Below are 22,360 nucleotides of genomic sequence, written 5' to 3'. Positions count from 1 at the left end.
AATTCTCTCAATTGGATTTTGTACATACACAAAAGTAGAGGTGAATTGTGTAATGAACCCACATGCACCATCTTTAACAATTATAAAGTTAGTTATTAGTTTAGTTTAGTTTTGTTTTTACAAAAAAGGAGTTTTTACTTTTATTAGAAAATTAAAAATCTCGTGGTGGGAGGAAGAAGAGTGATAGCTAGTTCGTATGTGTTTTGAAATATCTCTATGTGTGTTTCTTTAATAAACAATTAACTATTCACTTGTGATTCAGGTAGTTTATTGGATGCATTGTATATGTTGTTTCTTATCCTGATAGCAATGCTGCAAGGTAGGAGATATTCCTGTTTTATAGTTAAGGAAAGCAGGGTTCAGAGAGGTTGAGGAATTTACTCTAGGTCGCAAAGCTGGTGGTGACTGGTAGAACCGATGTTCGAGAGCTCGAGAGCCCTGCTCTTTCACAGCACTGTGCTGCCTCTATTACATCAGTGATGGGCCTTATAAGTGAATAAACAAAGTTCTAGAGCAGCGGTCCCCAACCTTTTTGGCACCAGAGACCAGTTTCTTGGAAGATAGTTTTTCCACGGACTGGGCGGTGGGGGTGGAGGGGTAGAGGGATTGTTTTGGGATGATTCAAGTGCATTACATTTATTGTGCACTTTATTTCTATTATTATTACATTGTAATATATAATGAAATAATTATACAAGTCACAATAATGCAGAATCAGTGGGAGCCCTAAGCTTGTCTTCCTGCAACTAGATGGTCCCATCCGGTGGTGATGGGAGACAGTGACACCCGAATGTTGCTTATGTGTGTTGCTTATGTCCAGTCTACTCCATAAGATGCAGCTTAATTGTCATTTGCCACTCACTGACAGGGTTTTGATATGAGTCTGCAGGCAGTTGATTTATTATGGTCTCTGTGCAGTCAAATCTCTCTGCTAACGATAATCTGTATCTGCAGCCGCTCCCCAGCGCTAGCATCACCGCCTCAGCTCCACCTCAGATCATCAGGCATTAGATTCTCATAAGGAGCGCGCAGCCTAGATCCCTCGCATGCGCAGTTCACAGTAGGGTTTGCGTTCTATGAGAATCTAATGCTGCTGCTGATCTGACAGGAGGCGGGGCTCAGGCAGTAATGTGAGCAATGGGGAGCGGCTGTAAATATAGATGAAGCTTCACTTGCTTGCCCGCTGCTCATCTCCTGCTTTGTGGCCTGGTTTCTAACAGGCCACGGACTGGTACCAGTCTATGGCCTGGGGGTTGGAGAGCATGTATTTTTAGGGAAAGCATGTGACAGAGTTATCAGAACCAAAACTTCTGTTGGACTTGTGACTGCCTGAGGTATTTTTAAATCTTTGGGAAAAAAGTGAACAATATAAATACTTTTTATGAGTTGCTGGCCTGAGGGATTCTCAAACAAGTATACGTTCTAGTTGAATTGTGACTGAATGAATTAACATTTCATCTGTGTGTGTGTGTGTGTGTGTGTGTGTGTGTGTGAGAGAGAGAGAGAGAGAGGGAGAGGGAGAGGGAGAGGGAGAGGGAGAGGGAGGGAGAGAGGGAGAGAGAGGGAGAGAGAGGGAGAGAGAGGGAGAGAGAGGGAGAGAGAGGGAGAGGGAGGGAGAGGGAGGGAGAGAGAGGGAGAGAGAGGGAGAGAGAGGGAGAGGGAGTTGGCTCCTCTTGCTATGCCATCTTATCTTACCTTGTGTTAAACTTCATCATCATTTTCTAACCTCTGTCTGGTCAATTACATAATTTGGAGAGAGTCTAAGATAATTGGCACATGCACTTATAGGACCAGGGAAGAACAGGATTCTATGGAAACATGTAGGAGTATCATTTATCTCAGTTTGAGGAGGGTGATTAGGAAAGGTTTTTAACAGTAAGCAATTTCTAAGTTGAGACATGAAGGATGAATAAAGGTGAATGAGAGAGGGGGAAGAGAGTTTATTGGGCTGAGGAATAACTACTACTTAAATTTAGTATGCAATTCCTGAGAGTTATCTTGTATGTTTTGGGAAAATTGGAACAGCTTTTATGAATTCTTAGTCATGTTTCTTGTGACTATGCATTTGCTATTGAGTGATAAAAATAGTGATAACTTGTTTGTGTTTTGAAAATTTTCTATATATGTGTGTTTCTTTAATAAATAAGAAGTATCAATTGAGCAGTGTTTTAGAGAAATTGCCCAGGTAGTAAATAATAATTTTAGATTCTCCTGGAGGTAAACTTTTCAAAGCTATAAATATCCTAATATTCTGCCACTGTACTTGCAGTGAATAAGATATAGGTCCCTAAATGATGTTAGTATACTTGAATAATTTGTTCCATCTAGAAAATGGGCTGATATGTATAGATTAAATATAAATAAAAATCATCTGGATTAAAAAATTTTTTTTATTATAATTTTTTAAAATTTTATTTATTAATTTAATTTTTGGCTGTGTTGGGTCTTTGTTGCTGTGTGCAGGCTTTTTCTAGTTGCGGTGAGCAGGCTTCTCATTGTGGTGGCTTCTCTTGATGCGGAGCACGGGCTCTAGGCGTGCGGGCTTCAGTAGTTGTGGCATGTGGGCTCAGTAGTTGTGGCTTGCGGGCTCTAGAGCACAGGCTCAGTAGTTGTGGCGCATGGGCCTAGTTGCTCCCTGGCATGTGGGATCTTCCCGGACCAGGGCTCGAACCCGTGTCCCCTGCATTGGCAGGCGGATTCTTAACCACTGTGCCACCAGGGAGGTCCCATGGATTTTTATAATAACATTATCGGGCAGTAGAGTCTTTGAATGTGTGGCAGACCGTATCTGTATCTGAAAGGACCAGCTCAGGAATGATTGCTCATTGTCTGGCAGCTATTTTATAAAAGCATAAAGGAAGGTCATTGTAATGAGAGGATTGACAATAGGCTCTACTGTATTAACGTTGTATTGGTTTAGAACAGAAACCCAGGCCATCTATTCAACCACAAGAAACAACTTCAAAAGACTACTTCCCTTTCAAAGGCTTTTAATTAGTTTTAGAATGAAGTATTTAAGAATAACTAATATAATAACTGCCCCCCAAATCATCCCACCCCTTATGCAATATGGCCCTTCAGATATATTCACCAGGTCTTTCTTTTTTTCACTTTGGAAAGGGGTGGTTATTTCATGCTTTTTCTGCTGAGAAGTTGAAATTATACTCATTCATATTTTAGAGCACATATATTGGTACTTTTGTTGAGAGGTGTTCTTACACATAGGGTAGTAAGTGGCTGTCTTTTCAGGTGGTTGTAATCTTCCAACTCCTGCTCTTTAGGCTTTAGGGCCCGAAATGACATTGTGAAGAGATATCTTTATTTGTTTTACTTCTGTAGGTGTCTCTTTGTAAGATGTTGTATTTTTTCCATTATTGGGTCTTAAAAAATTTTTGTTTTATTACTTTGTATTGAGAGATAGCACATATTACAGTAAAGGGCACAAATAATAGCCTGATGACTTTTCAAACGGAATGGATCATTTAACCAGATCAAGAAGCAGAACATTATCTTGTGTTCTCCCTCTAGTTACTACCTCCTCCCAAAGAGCACCACTATCTTGGCTACAGATTAGTTCTGCTTGTTATTGAACTTTTGTATGGCATATGCTTTTTTGCTTAGCATATTTGTGAGATTCATACACATTATTCATTAATTCTATGTGTACATGTCCATTAATACATATGTGTATGTATTTCTGTTAGGTATATCTTTAGGAGTGGAATTAAGTGCCGGGTCATAGGTTATTTTCAGCTTTAGTAGATACTGCTAAATAGTTTTTCAAAGTGTTTGTGCCAGTTACATCCCTATCAGCAGTGTGAGGTTTTTAGTTGCTCCACATTCTTGTCCAAACTTTATATTATCTGTTTTGAAAATTTTAGCCATTCTGGTGGGATAGTGGTATTGTATTATGATTTTAATTTACATTTCCTCATATACTATTCTAATTGATCACCTTTTCCAGTGTTTATTGGCCATCTAGATACTCTTTTTTTAAAAAAAATTTTGGCCACGCTGTGCAGCATGCGAGGTCTTAGTTTCCTGGACCAGGGATTGAACCCGTGCCCCCTGCAGTGGAAGCACAGAGTCTTAACCACTGGACCGCCAGGGAAGTCCCTACATATTCTTTTTTTTTAATTTATATTTTTATTTTTATGAAGTGTCTGTTCTGGACAAACATGCCAATTAATGCCAATTAAGAATAAACGAATTCTGTGCAAGGATTTGACTTTTTTAAAAATAAGTTTATGGGATGTATTCAATCTAATTTAATAGTTTATGTAGTCCTTTTTTCATGCTTCCTGTTCTTGATTATCTAAGGATTTGTGCAGTTGGTTTGTTGAATTCTCTTCTACCCTGTTGTTTCACTCATGCTCTGTGAGTATATAGCATTTTTGTGATCCCAGTTCAATGTGGAGAGGGACTTCTTGTAGACATGAGTATGGCCTGGGTCTGGGCTTTGAATTATGTTCTTGTCTCCCTTTAAGACTACCAAAACCAAAACGTCAAGTTTATATAGGTCGGCAAATGCCTTTAAGAGAAAAGCCGTCTAGATTTACACTTTGGGTTCTAGCTTTCCTTTTTGGCTTGGCAAATCTTTGGTGATGTTGGTGGTTATTATTATTTTAAAAAATTTTAGCCAGCATTTTTAATTGTTTTCAGTAGGATGATTGTCTAGCCTGCCATTATCAGAAATGGATGGTTCCCTTCCATTCATTCCTTGGGCCATGTGTTAAATCTAGTCTTGCTGTTTCATAGTTACCCATCATGTTTTACCCAAAATATCTTTCATTATTGCCTGTATTTTTCAATAAATTTTTCTAAGAATAACTTTGGCTTCTTAAAATAATTAAGACTACCTTCAAAGAAAGATTTGCTATTATCAAATATTTCAGTGTATATTTCCTACAAACAAGGACAGTCTCTTAATAATCATATTAAAATGATTAAAATCAAGAAAGTGTAACATTGACACAATACAGTTATTAACCACAGTCCTTCATCCTCCACCCCCAGCTTAACTGAGGTATAGTTGACAAAAATTGTATAGATTAAGGTGTACAATGTGATGTTGTGGTATACGTATATATTATAAAATGATTAACCAAAATTAAGCTAATTAACATACCTATCACCTCATGTAGTTACTGTTTTTTGTTTGTTTTTGTTTTTGGGTAATGAGAAAACATTACTCTCTTAGGAAATTTCAAGTATACAATGCGGTATTATTAACTATAGTCACCATGTTGTCATTAGATTTCCAGAATGATTTCATTTTGCAGAACTGCAACTTTGTACGTTTTGGCCAACATCTCCCTGTTTCTCCCAACTTCAACCCCTGGCAACCACCATTACACACCCTGTTTCTATGAGTTTGACTTTTTTAAAAGATTCCACATGTAAGTGATATTATGCAGTATTTGACTTTCTTTTTCTGACGTACTTCACTTATCATACTATGCTTCAGGTTCATCCATGCTGTTGCAAATGGCAGGATTTCCTTTTTTAAGGCTGAATAATATTCCATACATATATATGCTACGTTTTCTTTATTCAGTCGTCTGTTGATGGATACTTAGGTTGTATCTACATCTTGACTATCATGAATAATGAACATGGGAGTGAACATGAACTGGGAGTGAACATGGGAGTGCTTCTATCTCTAAGACACTGTTTCATTTCCTTTGGATATCCACCCAGAAGAGGGTTAACTAGATCATATGGTAGTTCTATTTTAAATTTTTTTGAGTTACCTCCATACTGTTTTCCAACTTGTTGTACCAATTTTCCTTTCCACCAATGAATTCCTAGTCCTTATTCAGATACTGCCAACTCTCCAGGACTCAATTCAGAATCACTCTGTCTTTAGTTGTCATGTTGCTTTATTCTTCAGTCTGGATGGTTCTTTAGCCTTTTTTGGGGTGTTTTTGACTTCAGCATTTAAAACCATACAGACCAGTTATTTCATGGACTGTCTTTCAATTTGATTGACTGATGTTTCCTTGTGATTAGATTCAGGTATGCATTTTTGGCAGGAAAACTATAGCTGTAATACTGTATTCTTTTCAGTGCTTTGGTTTAGAAGGCACCTGTTGTTGGTTTGTCCCAATATCGATGTTAACTTTTGTCAGTTGATTAAGGTAGCGCCTGTCAGGTTTCTCCACTGTGAAGTTATAATTTTTCCATTTATAATTAATAAGTGATTTGTTAGGGAGAAACTTTGAGACTTTATATATCCTGCTTCTTATCAACTGTTCATTTACCAGTTTTAGCATCCATTGGCAATTTTCTCATTCCCATCTTTCAGACTTTTATATTTATTAATTGGCATTCTATCTTTATTTCCCATTTAATTAATTATTAATTAATTATTAATCTACATCATTAGGAATTCAAAGATTCTTATTTTTATTCAATGGGTTATAATCCATTACTGTCATTATTTAGTTTGTTGCTTAAATTATCCCACACTGGGTTAGTGAAAGCCCTGTGAATTGATTCCTCTTTCCTTTTGATATGTCCACATCATTCTTTGAGTACCTACTTACATTCTGGCATGAGATGTTCCAGACTCATTTTGTACTCTTCCTGCCACAGCCCTGGAATCAGTCTTCTCCCGAAGGAACCCTTGGTTCCTTTTAGTGAGAATGCTAAATAGACAGCAAGATCTGAGCATGCTCATTGTTACTAGTGTGCTCATTACTTCTAGACTTTTTAAGGGACTGAGCTAGGAAATACACACACACACACACACACACACACACACACACACACACACACACACCCCCTATATCTTTTGCTCTATCTATCTGTGTATCGGTCTATCTTTTAAAAACCATGCATTCATACGAACATCTCCATTTTCAATCCAACTGAACTCAGTTCATTTGTAACTCCATTCTCCGACAGTGAAAAACCTGGCTTCCACTGTCCTCAACATCTTTACTCATGCTTAGAATACACAGAAAGTGGCTTTAGAATTGCTAATCCTTACCACTATAAGAAGCAGACCTATACATTAGAGTTCAGTGTTTACAGTTTTTTTTCCCTGAAGTAAAAGCCATATACAATGAAATGCACAGATTTTAACTATGTAATTTGCTGAGCTTTGATAAGTGCATACATACCTGTCAAGATATGTACATTTCCTATCATTTCAGAAAGTTCCCTTGTGCCCAAGCCCTCCCCCCACAAAAGGAAACCATTTTTCACCACAGATTTGTTTTGCCTCTTTTAGAACCTCATATAAATGGAATCATCGTGCAGTATGTATTTTTTTTCATATTCTATTTTACATTCTTGCCTTGCCTTTTCAGCTGTACTTCTTTGCATTGATTTTTTAATCATTGCTTTAGGGATTACTATATGTACGCTTAACTACTTCATGTAAAACAGGAGAACCTGGCAACAGTATCGTTCCAGTTGGCCACCTTGTCTCATTTGTGCTATTACTTTCATATTTGTGAACCTATATATATGTTATAAAACCCTTTATACAGTTATAGCTTTTGCTTTAAACAGACATATATGATATAAATAAAATAAGAAAAATACATGGTCTTTTATATTTACTCCATGTTTACCATTGCCAGTGCCTTTTATTCCTTCTTAAAGATCCAGGTTTCTATCTGGTGTCATTTCTCTTCAGCCTGAAGAACTTCCTTTAGCATTTCTTGTAGTTCAGGTCTGCCTGGTTATTCCTAGACCTTAATGTTTATCTTCATTTTTAAATGAAACTCTACCCCTATCTAGAAGGGTTGCTAAAACAATTATGGTGGGATAGAGACTGGGGGTCATGTAAGAATGGAGTTCTGTTGATCTTAGGTTGAAATTCTTGGTTGGTGTGGAATCAGAATAAAGCTGATTGCACAATGTGTTTATTGTGTTATTATCATGCTATTTATCGATAATCTTTTGGTGTCCTCAAACATCCATTTTGGTTAATTGGACATTCATTCACTCATTCAGCAAATATATATTTTTTAATTAATTAATTAATTTATGGCCGTGTTGGGTCTTCATTGCTGCGCGCAGGCTTTCTCTAGTTGTGGCGAGCAGGGGCTACTCTTTGTTGTGGTGCACAGTCTTCTCATTGCGGTGGCCTCTCTTGTTGCGGAACATGGGCTCTACGCGCGTGGGCTTCAGTAGTTGCGGCGTGTGGACTCAGTAGTTGTGGCTCATGGGCTCTAGAGCACAGGCTCAGTAGTTGTGGCGCACGGGCTTAGTTGCTCTGTGGCATGTGGGATCTTCCCGGACCAGGGCTCGAGCCCATGTCCCCTGCATTAGCAGGCAGATTCTTAACCACTGCGCCACCAGCAGCAAATATTTATTGAGCACATAGCAGGTACTTTTCAAACTTTGGGGATCTTGTGGTAAACAAATCAGGCAATGTTTCTATCAGAGCTTTTATTTTAATGCAAGGAAATCAGACAATAAAAATATACAAGTGAAAAAGATAGATCAGACGTAAGTGCCATGAAACTGGAAGTCATGTTCCCACTCCTGAAATGTCAACAGCCACACCCACAAAAACACATACATCAATATATCCCCTAAAACAAAAACACTGCCCTAGTCTGTCCCCACTTTGGTCAGGAAGAAAAACTGACACAAAGCAAAGACTAATTACCCTTATATGAGGACCTTTTGATTTACTGATTTGTGTAATATGAAAATTGATAATTTAATGAAATTAATTATAGTTACATTCAGCAATGAAAGCCCTAACATTTAATGTAAGCGAAATAAATGAAAGTAAGTAATCGATGCATTGTAGTTCACGTCTATTGATAATATTAAAGCCCCTTAACTTTTTCACTTTTCAGAGAATGTTTCAACTATCTGGATAATCCTCTTAATGAAAAACAAAGTTCTTTCAGAGCATAAAGTTGACCATGTGATTCTTAACCTTAAAACCTTTCAGTAGCCCCACGTCTTGTACACAGTAAAGTACCACCTCCTTGGCAAGGAGTCTCGTGTTGGTCTCTCCAGCTCTGCGTCCTGCCGCTCTTGTGTTGTGTGCTCCAGCAGTTGTCTTAGTTCCCTGACCACACGGTGCTATTTCACACCTCTGAGCCCTTGTATATTATTTTCCCTTTGCCTGCAATTCCTCATTTTAATCTGGTGAACTACTGTTTGTCCTATAAAAGCCAAGTCTCATAGCCTGTGTGCTGTCTTTCCCCTGTGCCTTCCAAGTTTATTATTCCCTCCTGTGCTACTTTGTAACCTTTTGCATATTGCGCTTTTCATGAAACAATGTAATTATTTAAAGAGAGGTTTGAATCCAGCAACAAGTTGGAGGTACTTTGAGGGCATTGTGTATAAGTTGCTTCTTAATAATTGTGTATTGTGTTGAATAAATAAATGAATTACCATAGGAAGCCATGTTAATGAGAGATTAGAATATGTGCTCCTTCTATTGACTATAATAAATAAGCAGAGAAATTAAAAAGTACCGATATCACCCTCTTTATGTTAATTGGAATGTCTTCTTAAGTTTGCAATTTAGTATATTTATAAGTTCTTTTGGTTAAAGAACAAAATGATGTACAACCTAACTGAAATAACTGTAAACCGTAAACATTTAGGGTCTTCCTAAAGCATGTTTTCATTTCCATCAACAGAATCCAACATGGCGGAGTCTTGATTTTGGAATAATGCCGGACCGTCTTGACACATCTGTGTCTTGTTTCGTGGTGAAGATTTGGGGTGGAAAGGAGGACGTCTACCAGCTGTTGATTGAATGGAAAGTCTGTTTGGATGGGCTGAAATATTTGGGTCAGCAGGTAATTTTTAGACTGCAGTTTCAAGTAGTTGTCTTCTCTAAATGAACAGTCTAGCTTTTTCTGTTGAATCTTCTGATTCTACATTTCCTTTTATAAAGAGAGACCCTTTATGATTGTTCACTTACTTACAGAAATTTGAGTCATTGCCAGGTTTAAAAAATGACTGAAAATATTTATGAAGAACTGCCTTAACCTGATAATTTAAGAGCATATTTTTTTGGGGGGGCAGGTAGAAAAGCATATGCTTTCTCATAGCACTCTGCTTGTTCTGTCCTATTGGATGTTTCCCCTAGAATCTGAAAATTAAGTTGAAAATAAGCACCTCTCTTACGACCAGTAGAGTGGGGTTATTCCAAGAATAAGAAGGGCTTCTGTTTATTGAGCACAGGGATGACAAATGCCTGGCTCATATACTGCTACCCATTCCCCATGACTGATGCAGCTAACTCATCATAGCACTCTTAGAGCTGAGCTCAGAAGTAGCTCCATGATCCTTTCTAACACAGTGTTCCAGGATGCAACTAGAAACATATCAGAATTGCATCTGAAATGAAACCTGTTTGCCATACCCAGACATAAGTAATTACAGTTAATGTTTATAGTGACCTTGTGAAAGTTGATGTTATTGCCCATAGTTTCCTGATGGGAAAATTGTGCCTCAGAGAATTTAAGAAACTATCAAGATCACACTGCTAGGTGGAGCTGGGATTTAAATTAGGCCTGACTTAAAAATTCATTCTCTTTCTGCTGTACGACACTGGTATATACATGTAGTCCTTGGTAAGCACTCAGCCCACATTGGAATAAATGCCATTTCTATTTTGTGATACCTGTGGGACTACTGATAAAGGTAACCCTAAAATGTTAGTTATATCTACAAACATCCTTCATATTTTTTACTATTTATTCAGTATATACTTTCTGGTATGTTTCTTTTAGAGAAACAATTCTACATTTTTCTTTTTCAGGTTAAAAAAAAAGCAAAACAGCTCTTCCCTTATTTTGCATACTATACTTTATTTTGTGTTCTTTTATAGTGACCAGAACAATGCATGCAATGAATATTTTGCTTAACTAAATTCTAACCTACTACAAATTCTGTTTTATTTTTATTTTTTTTCTTTTGTTTTAGGGCTGGTCTTAATTAAAACTCATGAAGTAATGACTTGTGGCTTAGGGTCTTTCTCCTCTCTTTTAGTACCAAATGCTTGTTGCCTTTAGCCTGGCTAACCAGCCCTGCCCTGAGGCACGTACTCTTTCTATCTTGCTACATGCCGGAGTTGGCTCTCTGTGTATAGATTATGATATTAAGCACTTGTTTATGTTGTGTGGGGGTGGGGCTTCTTAACATTAGAGTTGCAGGGCTATAGGCTTGTAGGGGAGGGGTTTTTTTGGCCAGAGAAGATGGCCTTCATCATGCTTTTCAGTTCACACATTCCTTAGGTGGTTGTTTTCTTAAAATACCCAGCTGTGCTTATGTCTAACTTACCCTAATTTCAGAGAGTTAGCATTCAGGTTCCTTCTTACAAAGTTGGTTATGTTGGTATCGCAGAGAACAAGAGAAAGAGAAAACATTTTTCTAAGCCAACTAGACACTTAATATCCTTGTAGAAAGTCACTTATGAAATAGGTATAACAAGTAACAGGCTACTAGAAAATCAGATATAATAGAATTACAAATTTTTAGAGGAAAGCAAGGCTAAAATGTGTTAGGTTAATAGCCAGAATCACTGAGGTTCATTGATTGGTCATCTGCTTTCTAGCAGGCATCGTTCTTAGTGTTAAGGATCCAGAGATGAGTCAGATAAGGTTCTTAGACCCGGTAAACTGATGATCGATGAATAGCTGCAAAGAGAGCTATGGGAGTATGTTTAAGAGGTATGTAGACAAACCTGGATAGAGTCAGGGAATAGATGACTTTTGAAAGAAATTTTTTTACAGGTTAGGTTTTTTTGAGTTATAATTTACATACAATAAAATTTACCCTTTTAATGTATACAGTTCAATGAGTTTGACAAATGTATGAAGTAAGTAACCATCACTACAATGAATAATGCTGCTGTGAATATTTAAATATAGGTCTTTGTGTTGATGTAAGTTGTCATTTCTCTTGAATAAATACCCAGTATTGGAATTTCTGGTTCTAATGGTAAGTGCTATGTTGAAATTTATAAGAAACTGTGAAACTCTTTTTTCAGGGTGACTGTCATTCTGCCTTCCCATCAGCAATGTATGATAGTTCCCTATCTTTGTAAGGGCTTATTATTGTCAGTCTTTTTAATTTTCACTATTCTGATAAAGTGGTATCTCATACTGATTTTAATTTTCCTAATGATGAAATGATGTTGTGCATTTAAAAAATATGTTTATTTGCCATCAATCCCCCTACCTTCTTTTTTTGTGAAATGTTCATTCAGATCTTTTGCCCATTTTTTATTTGCTTGATTGATTTCTCATTATTGTGAATTGTAAAATTTCTTTAGGTGTTCTGTATGAGTTAGGCCTTTATGAGATATATATTTTCCAAATATTTTCTGCTAATCTGTGGCTTGTCTTTTCATATTTTTAAGTGTCATACTTTTTTTTTTTTTTTTTTAACATGGATCATCATAGCATCTTTCTTTTTCTTTTTTTTTTTTTTTAACATCTTTATTCGGGTATAATTGCTTTACAATGGTGTGTTAGTTTCTGCTTTATAACAAAGTGAATCAGTTATACATATACATATGTTCCCATATCTCTTCCATCTTGCGTCTCCCTCCCTCCCACCCTCCCTATCCCACCCCTCCAGGGGGTCACAAAGCACCAAGCTGATCTCCCTGTGCTATGCGGCTGCTTCCCACTAGCTATCTGCCTTACGTTTGGTAGTGTATATATGTCCATGCCTCTCTGTCGCTTTGTCACAGCTCACCCTTCCCCCTCCACATATCCTCAAGTCCGTTCTCCAGTAGGTCTGTGTATTTATTCCTGTCTTACCCCTAGGTTCTTCATGACATTTTTCTTAAATTCCACATATATGTGTTAGCATACGGTATTTGTCTTTTTCTTTCTGACTTACTTCACTCTGTATGACAGACTCTAGGTCTATCCACCTCATTACATATAGCTCACTTTCGTATCTTTTTATGGCTGAATAATATTCCATTGTATGTATGTGCCACATCTTCTTTATCCATTCATCCGATGGTGGGCACTTAGGTTGTTTCCATCTCCGGGCTATTGTAAATAGAGCTGCAATGAACATTTTGGTACATGACTCTTTTTGAATTTTGGTTTTCTCAGGGTATATGCCCAGTAGTGGGATTGCTGGGTCATATGGTAGTTCTATTTATAGTTTTTTAACGAACATCCATACTGTTCTCCATAGTGGCTAAACCAATTCACATTCCCACCAGCAGTACAAGAGTGTTCCCTTTTCTCCACACCCTCTCCAGCATTTATTGTTTCTAGATTTTTTCATAATGGCCTTTCTGAGCGGTGTGAAATGATATATCATTGTTGTTTTGATTTGCATTTCTCTAATGATTAATGATGTTGAGCATTCTTTCATGTGTTTGTTGGCAGTCTGTATATCTTCTTTGGAGAAATGTCTATTTAGGTCTTCTGCCCATTTTTGGATTGGGTTGTTTGTTGTTTTGTTATTGAGCTGCATGAGATGCTTGTAAATTTTGGAAATTAATCCTTTGTCAGTTGCTTCATTTTCACATATTTTCTCCCATTCTGAGGGTTATCTTTTCGTCTTGTTTATGGTTTCCTTTGCTGTGCAAAAGCTTTGAAGTTTCATTAGGTCCCATTTGTTTATTTTTGTTTTTATTTCCATTTCTCTAGGAGGTGGGTCAAAAAGGGTCTTGCTGTGATTTATGTCATAGAGTGTTCTGCCTATGTTTTCCTCTAAGAGTTTGATAGTGTCTGGCCTTACATTTAGGTCTTTAATATATTTTGAGCTTATTTTTGTGTATGGTGTTAGGGAGTGATCTAATCTCATACTTTTACATGTACCTGTCCAGTTTTCCCAGAACCACTTATTGAAGAGACTGTCCTTTCTCCACTGTACATTCCTGCCTCCTTTATCAAAGATAAGGTGACCATATGTGCGTGGGTTTATCTCTGGGCTTTCTATCCTGTTCCATTGATCTTTCTTTTTTTGTGCCAGTACCATACTGTCTTGATTACTGTAGCTTTGTAGTATAGTCTGAAGTCAGGGAGCCTGATTCCTCCAGCTCCGTTTTTCGTTCTCAAGATTGCTTCTCCTATTCAGGGTCTTTTGTGTTTCCATACAAATTGTGAAATTTTTTGTTCTAGTTCTGTGAAAAATGCCATTGGCAGTTTGATAGGGATTGCATTGAATCTATAGATTGCTTTGGGTACTATAGTCATTTTCACAATGTTGATTCTTCCAATCCAAGAACATGGTATATTTCTCCATCTATTTGTATCATCTTTAATTTCTTTCATCAGTGTCTTATAATTTTCTGCATATAGGTCTTTTGTCTCCTTAGGTAGGTTTATTCCTAGATATTTTATTCTTTTTGTTGCAGTGGTAAATGGGAGTGTTTTCTTGATTTCACTTTCAGATTTTTCATCATTAGAGTATAGGAATGCCAGAGATTTCTGTGCATTAATTTTGTATCCTGCTACTTTACCAAATTCATTGATTAGCTCTAGTAGTTTTCTGGTAGCATCTTTAGGATTCTCTATGTACAGTATCATGTCATCTGCAAACAGTGACAGCTTTACTTCTTTTCTGATTTGGATTCCTTTTATTTCCTTTTCTTCTCTGATTGCTGTGACTAAAACTTCCAAAACTATGTTGAATAATAGTGGTGAGAGTGGGCAACCTTGTCTTGTTCCTGACCTTAGTGGAAATGCTTTCAGTTTTTCACTATTGAGGATGATGTTGGCTGTGAGCTTGTTACATATGGCCTTTATCATGTTGAGGAAAGTTCCCTCTATGCCTACTTTCTGCAGAGTTTTTATCATAAATGGGTGTTGAATTTTGTCAAAAGCTTTCTCTGCATCTATTGAGATGATCACATGGTTTTTCTCCTTCAATTTGTTAATATGGTTTATCACATAGATAGATTTGCGTATATTGAAGAATCCTTGCATTCCTGGAATAAACCCCACTTGATCATGATGTATGATCCTTTTAATATGTTGTTGGATTCTGTTTGCTAGTATTTTGTTGAGGATTTTTGCATCTATGTTCATTAGTGATATTGGCCTGTAGTTTTCTTTCTTTGTGACATCCTTGTCTCGTTTTTGTATCAAGGTGATGGTGGCCTCGTAGAAGGAATTTGGGAGTGTTCCTCCCTCTGCTATATTTTGGAAGAGTTTGAGAAGGATAGGTGTTAGCTCTTCTCTAAATGTTTGATAGAATTTGCCTGTGAAGCCATCTGGTCCTGGGCTTTTGTTTGTTGGAAGATTTTTAATCACAGTTTCAATTTCAGTGCTTGTGATTGGTCTGTTCATATTTTCTATTTCTTCCTGATTCAGTCTTGGCAGGTTGTGCATTTCTAAGAATTTGTCCATTTCTTCCAGGTTGTCCATTTTATTGGCATAGAGTTGCTTGTAGTAATCTCTCATGATCTTTTTTATTTCTGCAGTGTCAGTTGTTACTTCTCCTTTTTCATTTCTAATTCTATTGATTTGAGTCTTGTCCCTTTTTTTTTTTGATGAGTCTGGCTAATGATTTATCAATTTTGTTTATCTTCTCAAAGAACCAGCTTTTAGTTTTATCTTTGCTATTGTTTCCTTCATTTCTTTGTCATTTATTTCTGATCTGATTTTTATGATTTCTTTCCTTCTGCTAAGGAAGGGTTTTTTTTTTTCTTCTTTCTCTAATTGCTTTAGATGCCAGGTTAGGTTGTTTATTCGAGATGTTTCCTGCTTCTTAAGGTGGGCTTGTATTGCTATAAACTTCCCTCTTAGAACTGCTTTTGCTGCATCCCATAGGTTTTGGGTCATTAGGTCTCCATTGTCATTTGTTTCTAGGTATTTTTTTTATTTCCTCTTTGATTTCTTCAGTGATCACTTCGTTATTAAGTAGTGTATTGTTTAGTCTCCATGTGTTTGTATTTTTTACAGATCTTTTCCTGTAATTGATATCTAGTCTCATGGCGTTGTGGTCGGAAAAGATACTTGATACAATTTCAATTTTCTTAAATTTACCAAGGCTTGATTTGTGACCCAATATATGATCTATCCTGGAAAGTGTTCCATGAGCACTTGAGAAAAATGTGTATTCTATTGTTTTTGGATGGAGTGTCCTATAAATATCAATTAAGTCCATCTTGTTTAATGTATCATTTAAAGCTTGTGTTTCCTTATTTATTTTCATTTTGGATGATCTGTCCATTGGTGAAAGTGGGGTGTTAAAGTCCCCTACTAAGAATGTGTTACTGTCCATTTCCCCTTTTATGGCTGTTAGTATTTGCCTTATGTGTTGAGGTGCTCCTATGTTGGGTACATAAATATTTACAATTGTTATATCTTCTTCTTGGATCGATTCCTTGATCATTATGTAGTGTCCTTCTTTGTCTCTTCTAATAGTCTTTATTTTAAAGTCTATTTTGTCTGATATGAGAATTGCTACTCCAGCATTCTTTTGGTTTCCATTTGCATGGAATATCTTTTTCCATCCCCTTACTTTCAGTCTGTATGTGACTCTAGGTCTGAAGTGGGTCTCTTGTAGACAGCATATATATGGGTCTTGTTTTTGTATCCATTCAGCCAATCTGTGTCTTCTGGTGGGAGCATTTAGTCCATTTACATTTAAGGTAATTATTGATATGTATGTTCCTATTCCCATTTTCTAAATTGTTTTGGGTTCGTTATTATAGGTCTTTTCCTTCTCTTGTGTTTCTTGCCTAGAGAAGTTCCTTTAGCATTTGTTGTAAGCTGGTTTGGTGGTGCTGAACTCTCTCAGCTTTTGCTTGTCTGTAAAGGTTTTAATTTCTCCATCAAATCTGAATGAGATCCTTGCTGGGTAGAGTAATCTTCTCCTTCATCATTTTCAGTATGTCCTGCCACTCCCTTCTGGCTTGCAGAGTTTCTGCTGAGAGATCAGCTGTTAACCTTATGGGGATTCCCTTGTGTGTTTTTTGTTGTTTTTCCCTTGCTGCTTTTAATATGCTTTCTTTGTATTTAATTTTTGACAGTTTGATTAATATGTGTCTTGGCGTATTTCTCCTTGGATTTATCCTGTATGGGACTCTCTGTGCTTCCTGGACTTGATTAACTATTTCCTTTCCGATATTAGGGAATTTTCAACTATAATCTCTTCAAATATTTTCTCAGTCCCTTTCTTTTTCTCTTCTTCTTCTGGAACCCCTATAATTCGAATGTTGGTGTGTTTAATGTTGTCCCAGAGGTCTCTGAGACTGTCCTCAGTTCTTTTCATTCTTTTTTCTTTATTCTACTCTGCAGTAGTTATTTACACTATTTTATCTTCCAGGTCACTTATCCGTTCTTCTGCCTCAGTTATTCTGCTATTGATCCCATCTAGAGTCTTTTTCATTTCATTTTTTGTTTTGTTCATCATTGTTTGTTTCATCTTTAGTTCTTCTAGGTCCTTGTTCAGTGTTTCTTGCATTTTGTCCATTCTATGTCCAAGATTTTGGATCATCTTTACTATCATTATTCTGAATTCTTTTTCAGGTAGACTGCCTATTTCCTCTTCATTTGTTAGGTCTGGTGCATTTTTATCTTGCTCCTTCATCTGCTGTGTGTTTTTCTGTCTTCTCATTTTGCTTATGTTACTGTGTTTGGGGTCTCATTTTTGCAGGCTGCAGGTTTGTAGTTCCCGTTGTTTTTGATGTTTGTCCCCAGTGGCTAAGGTTGCTTCAGTGAGTTGTATAGGCTTCCTGGTGGAGGGGACTAGTGCCTGTGTTCTGGTGGATGAGGCTGGATCTTGTCTCTCTAGTGGGCAGGTCCACGTCTGGTGGTGTGTTTTTGGGTGTCTGTGGACTTATTATGATTTTAGGCAGCCTCTCTGCTAATGGGTGGGGTTGTGTTCCTGTTTTGCTAGTTGTTTGGCATAGGTTGTCCAGCACTGTAGCTTGCTGGTCATTGAGTGAAGCTGGGTGCTGATGTTGAGATGGAGATCTCTGGGAGATTTTCGCTGTTTGATATTATGTGGAGCTGGGAGGTCTCTTGTTGACCAGTGCCCTGAAGTTGGCTCTCCCACCTCAGAGGCACAGCACTGACTCCTGGCCGCAGCACCAAGAGCCTTTCATCCACACGGGTCAGAATAAAAGGGAGAAAAAGTAGAGAGAAAGAATTAGTAGAAGTAGGAAGAAAGAAAAGAAAGAAAGAAAGGAAGGGAGGAAGAAAGGAAAAAAGAAGGAAAGAAAGGAGGGAGGGAGGGAGGCAGGCAGGAAGGAAGGAAGGAGGGAAGGAAGGAAAAAAGAAAGATACAGTAAAATAAAATAAAGTATAATAAAGTTATTAAATTAAAAAATAATTATTTAGAAAAAAAAAAGGACGGATAGAACCTTAGGACAAATGGTGGAAGCAAAGCTCTACAGACAAAATCTTACACAGAAGCATACACATACACCCTCACAAAAAGAGGTAAAGGGGAAAAAATCATAAATCTTGCTCTCAAAGTCCACCTCCTCAATTTGGGATGATTTGTTGTCTAAAGGAGGGAAGGAAGGGAGGGAGGAAGGGAGGGAGGGGGGGAAAGTATAATAAAGTTATTAAAATTAATTATTAAGAAAACAATTTAAAAAAAAACGGACGGATAGAACCCTAGGACAAATGGTGGAAGCAAAGCTATACAGACAAAATCTCACACAGAAGCATACACATACACACTCCCAAAAAGAGGAAAAGGGGAAAAAATAATAAATCTTGCTCTCGAAGTCCACCTCCTCAATTTGGGATGATTCGTTGTCTATTCATGTATTCCACAGATGCAGGGTACATCAAGTTGATTGTGGATCTTTAATCCGCTGCTTCTGAGGCTGCTGGGAGAGATTTCCCTTTCTCTTCTTTGTTTTCACAGCTCACAGGGGCTCAGTTTTGGATTTGGCCCCGCCTCTGCGTGTAGGTCGCTGGAGGGCATCTGTTTTTTGCTCAGACAGGACGGGGTTAAAGGAGCCGGTGATTCGGGGGCTCTGGCGCACTCAGGCCGGGGGGAGGGAGGGGCACGGCGGGGGAGGGAGGGGCACGGCGTGCGGGGCGGGCCTGTGGCGGCCGAGGCCGGCGTGACGTTGCACCAGCTGGAGGCATGCCGTGCGTTCTCCCGGGGAAGTTGTCCCTGGATCCCGCGAACCTGGCAGTGGTGGGCTGCACAGGCTCCCCGGAAGAGGGGTGTGGATAGTGCCCTGTGCTCGCACACAGGCCCCTTGGTGGCGGCAGCAGCAGCCTTAGCGTCTCCCGCCCGTCTCTGGGGTCCGCGCTTTTAGCCGCGGCTCGCGCCCGTCTCTGGAGTTCCTTTAAGCAGCGCTCTTAAACCCCTGTCCTCGCGCACCAGGAAACAAAGAGGTAAGAAAAAGTCTCTTGCCTCTTCGGCAGGTCCAGACTTTTCCCCGGACTCCCTCCCGGCTAAGCGTGGCGCACTAATCCCCTGCAGGTGTGTTCACGCCGCCAACCCCAGTCCTCTCCCTGCGCTCCAACCGAAGCCCGAGCCTCAGCTCCCAGCCCCGCCCGCCTGGGCGGGTGAGCAGACAAGACTCTCGGGCTGGTGAGTGCCGGTTGGCACCGATCCTCTATGCGGGAATCTCCCCGCTTTGCCCTCCGCACCCCTGTTGCTGCGCTCTCCTCCGTGGCTGCGAAGCTCCCCCGTCCGCCTCCCGCAGTCTCCGCCCGCGAAGGGGCTTCCTAGTGTGTGGAGATCTTTCCTCCTTCACAGCTCCCTCCCACTGGTGCAGGTGCCGTCCCTATTCTTTTGTCTCTGTTTTTTTTTCTTTTGTCCTACCCAGGTACGTGGGGAGTTTCTTGCCTTTTGGGAGGTCTGAGGTCTTCTGCCAGTATTCAGTAGGTGTTCTGTAGGACTTGTTCCACGTGTAGACGTATTTCTGGTGTATCTGTGGGGAGGAAGTTGATCTCCGCGTCTTACTCTTCCGCCATCTTCCCAGCCCCTCCCTTTTTCTCTTGATTACTCTGAGTAGAGATTTATCAGTTTTATCAGCTTTTCAAAGATCTAGTGTTTGGTTTTGCAACATTGTATTTTATAAGAAATATATATATATTTGATGCACAGTTCTTGGCTCACTTCTAGAACTCTTGGAATTTCCTAAGTGTTGAATGTGATAAAGATGTCTTTTGTTATGTTAATGAGGTGACTTGAAAAGCACCTAAGGGTGGGGGCTGGTTGCCTACGGAGCAACCATGTGATAAAAGGATTAGAGGATTGGAACTTTCAGTCCCACAGTCTGACCTCTTGGGAGAGGAGAGGGATTGGAGGTTGAATCAATTGCCAATGGTCAATGATTTAATCAGTCATGCCTGTGTAATAAAACCTCCATAAAAACTGCAAAGGATGGGGTTCTGAGAGCTTCTGAGTTGGTGACCACATAGAGATTGGGCAGTATGGTGCACTTTGAGAGGGCATAGAAGCTTTGTGCCCTTTCCCCATACCTTGCCCTATGCAGCTCTTCTATTTGGCTGTTCCCTGAGTTACATTCTTAATAAACTGGTGATCAGTAAGTAAAATATTTCTCTGAGTTCTGCGAGCCACGCTAGCAAATTAATCGAACCTGAGGACTAGGTTGTGGGAACCTCTGATTTACAGCCAGTTGGTCAGAAGTACAGGTAACACCTGTACTTGGGATTGATATTCTAAATTGGAACCTCTAATCTGTAGCCAGTTAATTAGAAGCACAGATTGCAATCTGGGTCTTTGACTGGCCTTCCATGTGTGTGGGGCAGTCTTGTAGGACTGAACCCTTGACCTGTGGAATCTGATGTAGGCCTGAGAGCAGGACACCCTGCTGGTGTCCAAGAATTGCTTATTGTTGGTGTGGGAACTACCCACCCACCCCATTGAAATTGGGTTGCAGATCACCGAAAGAGGTTTCACTTATTATTTTTTTCAATTTCATTGATTTCTGCTTTTATCCTTTTTTAAAAAAATATTTATTGGGGCTTCCCTGGTGGCGCAGTGGTTGAGAGTCCGCCTGCCAATGCAGGGGACACGGGTTCGTGCCCTGGTCCGGGAAGATCCCACATGCCGGGGAGCGGCTGGGCCCGTGAGCCATGGCCGCTGAGCCTGTGCGTCCGGAGCCTGTGCTCCGCAACGGGAGAGGCCACAACGGTGAGAGGCCTGCGTACCGGGGAAAAAAAAAAAAAAAAAAAAAATTATTTATTTGGCTGTGCCAGGTCTTAGTTGCAGCATGTGGGATCTAATTACCTGACCAGGGATCAAACCTGGGCCTCCTGCATTGGGAGCGCAGTCTTAACCACTGAAGCACCAGGAAAGTCCCTCGTTGGTTTCTGCTTTTACTCTTATTATTTTCTTCTTTTTGCCTGCTTTGGGTTTAATTTGTTCTAATTTGCTAGTTTCTTAAAGTAGGATTCCTGGATTACTGATTTGAGACTTCTCTTTTCTAAAGTAAGCATTTAATAAATTTTCCTCTAAGCATTGCTTTAGCTGTGACCCACAATTTTGATACTGCATTTTCGTTTTTGTTCAATTTGAAATATTTCCTAATTTCTCTTTTATTTCTTCTTGACCGAAGGGTTATTGAGAGGTATGTTGTTTAATTTTCAAACATTTGTGGAGTTTTCAGATATCCTTCTTTTGTTGATTTCTACTTTAATTCTGTCGTGTTTAGAGAAAATCGTATTATTTTAATCCTTTTAACCTTTTTGAGATTTATTTTATGGTCTGTCTTGGTAAGTGTTTCATGTACATGTCGTGTGTATTTTGCTGTCATTTGAATGGACAGAGTGATGATGCAGCTTGTCCACAGTAGCCGGAGCTACAACTACAAGCCAATTTCCTGAATAGCCTTTAGAGACAAGAGAGTTAATCAGGAAGTTTTCCCCAGAAGTCATGAACTAAAGTTGGTTTTGACTTGAATTTTGATGACAAAGAAGCAGAGGAGTTTGAAAATAGCTCTATTCAAGGTGGGAATTTGGAGAATTTGTTGATAATGCTTATATGGGGCACTTGCGGTGGCAGAAGTTCTTGTGCTTAGTTTAAGTGGTTAGAACTTGTATTAATACCAACAGCGATTGTATACTCTTTCAGTGTTTGGGTATCTTTTTACATTCATACAATCATTTTACATGCACCCAGTGACTTTGGGCCTTTTGAAGGTCATGTGAGCAAGTATTATTTTCCTGTCAGTATTTAACTGAGAAAACAGAAGCTCAGAGAAATTAAGTAACTTGTTAAAGGTCACACAGTGATTGGTGGATTTAAGCTATTATTTGTTCCATTGCTCAGACTATATTTATTATTCATTTCACCAACTTTGATTATCTGTCTTTAAAAAGTGTGCCTTTTTTCATAGAGGGATCAAAATACAAGATTGTGGTTGAATTAAAAGGCTCTATATTCTGTAGTCTCCATATTAAGATTCTGACACATTTTGGGGTCAGTAATCTATAATTAATGGTAA

At 38.8% G+C, this 22,360-nt stretch overlaps 1 protein-coding gene across 3 annotated transcripts in view; it reads left to right on the top strand.

Annotated features, from left to right (window-relative positions):
• UVRAG (UV radiation resistance associated) overlaps positions 1 to 22,360 on the top strand; it is a 315,025-nt gene that overhangs the window by 40,485 nt on the left and 252,180 nt on the right. For all 3 annotated transcript variants that reach the window (XM_082661187.1, XM_082661186.1, XM_082661188.1), the window contains exon 4: positions 9,624 to 9,785. In XM_082661187.1, the coding sequence (XP_082517313.1) occupies positions 9,624 to 9,785 (162 nt within the window). The remainder of the gene's footprint in view (positions 1 to 9,623; positions 9,786 to 22,360) is intronic.

This window comes from Grampus griseus (assembly GCF_964374135.1).
Source record: "Grampus griseus genome assembly, chromosome: 8".
NCBI classification, from domain to species: domain Eukaryota; kingdom Metazoa; phylum Chordata; class Mammalia; order Artiodactyla; family Delphinidae; genus Grampus; species Grampus griseus.
The sequence above is the reverse complement of the archived record's forward strand: the minus strand, read 5'-3'. Positions and strand labels throughout refer to the sequence as shown.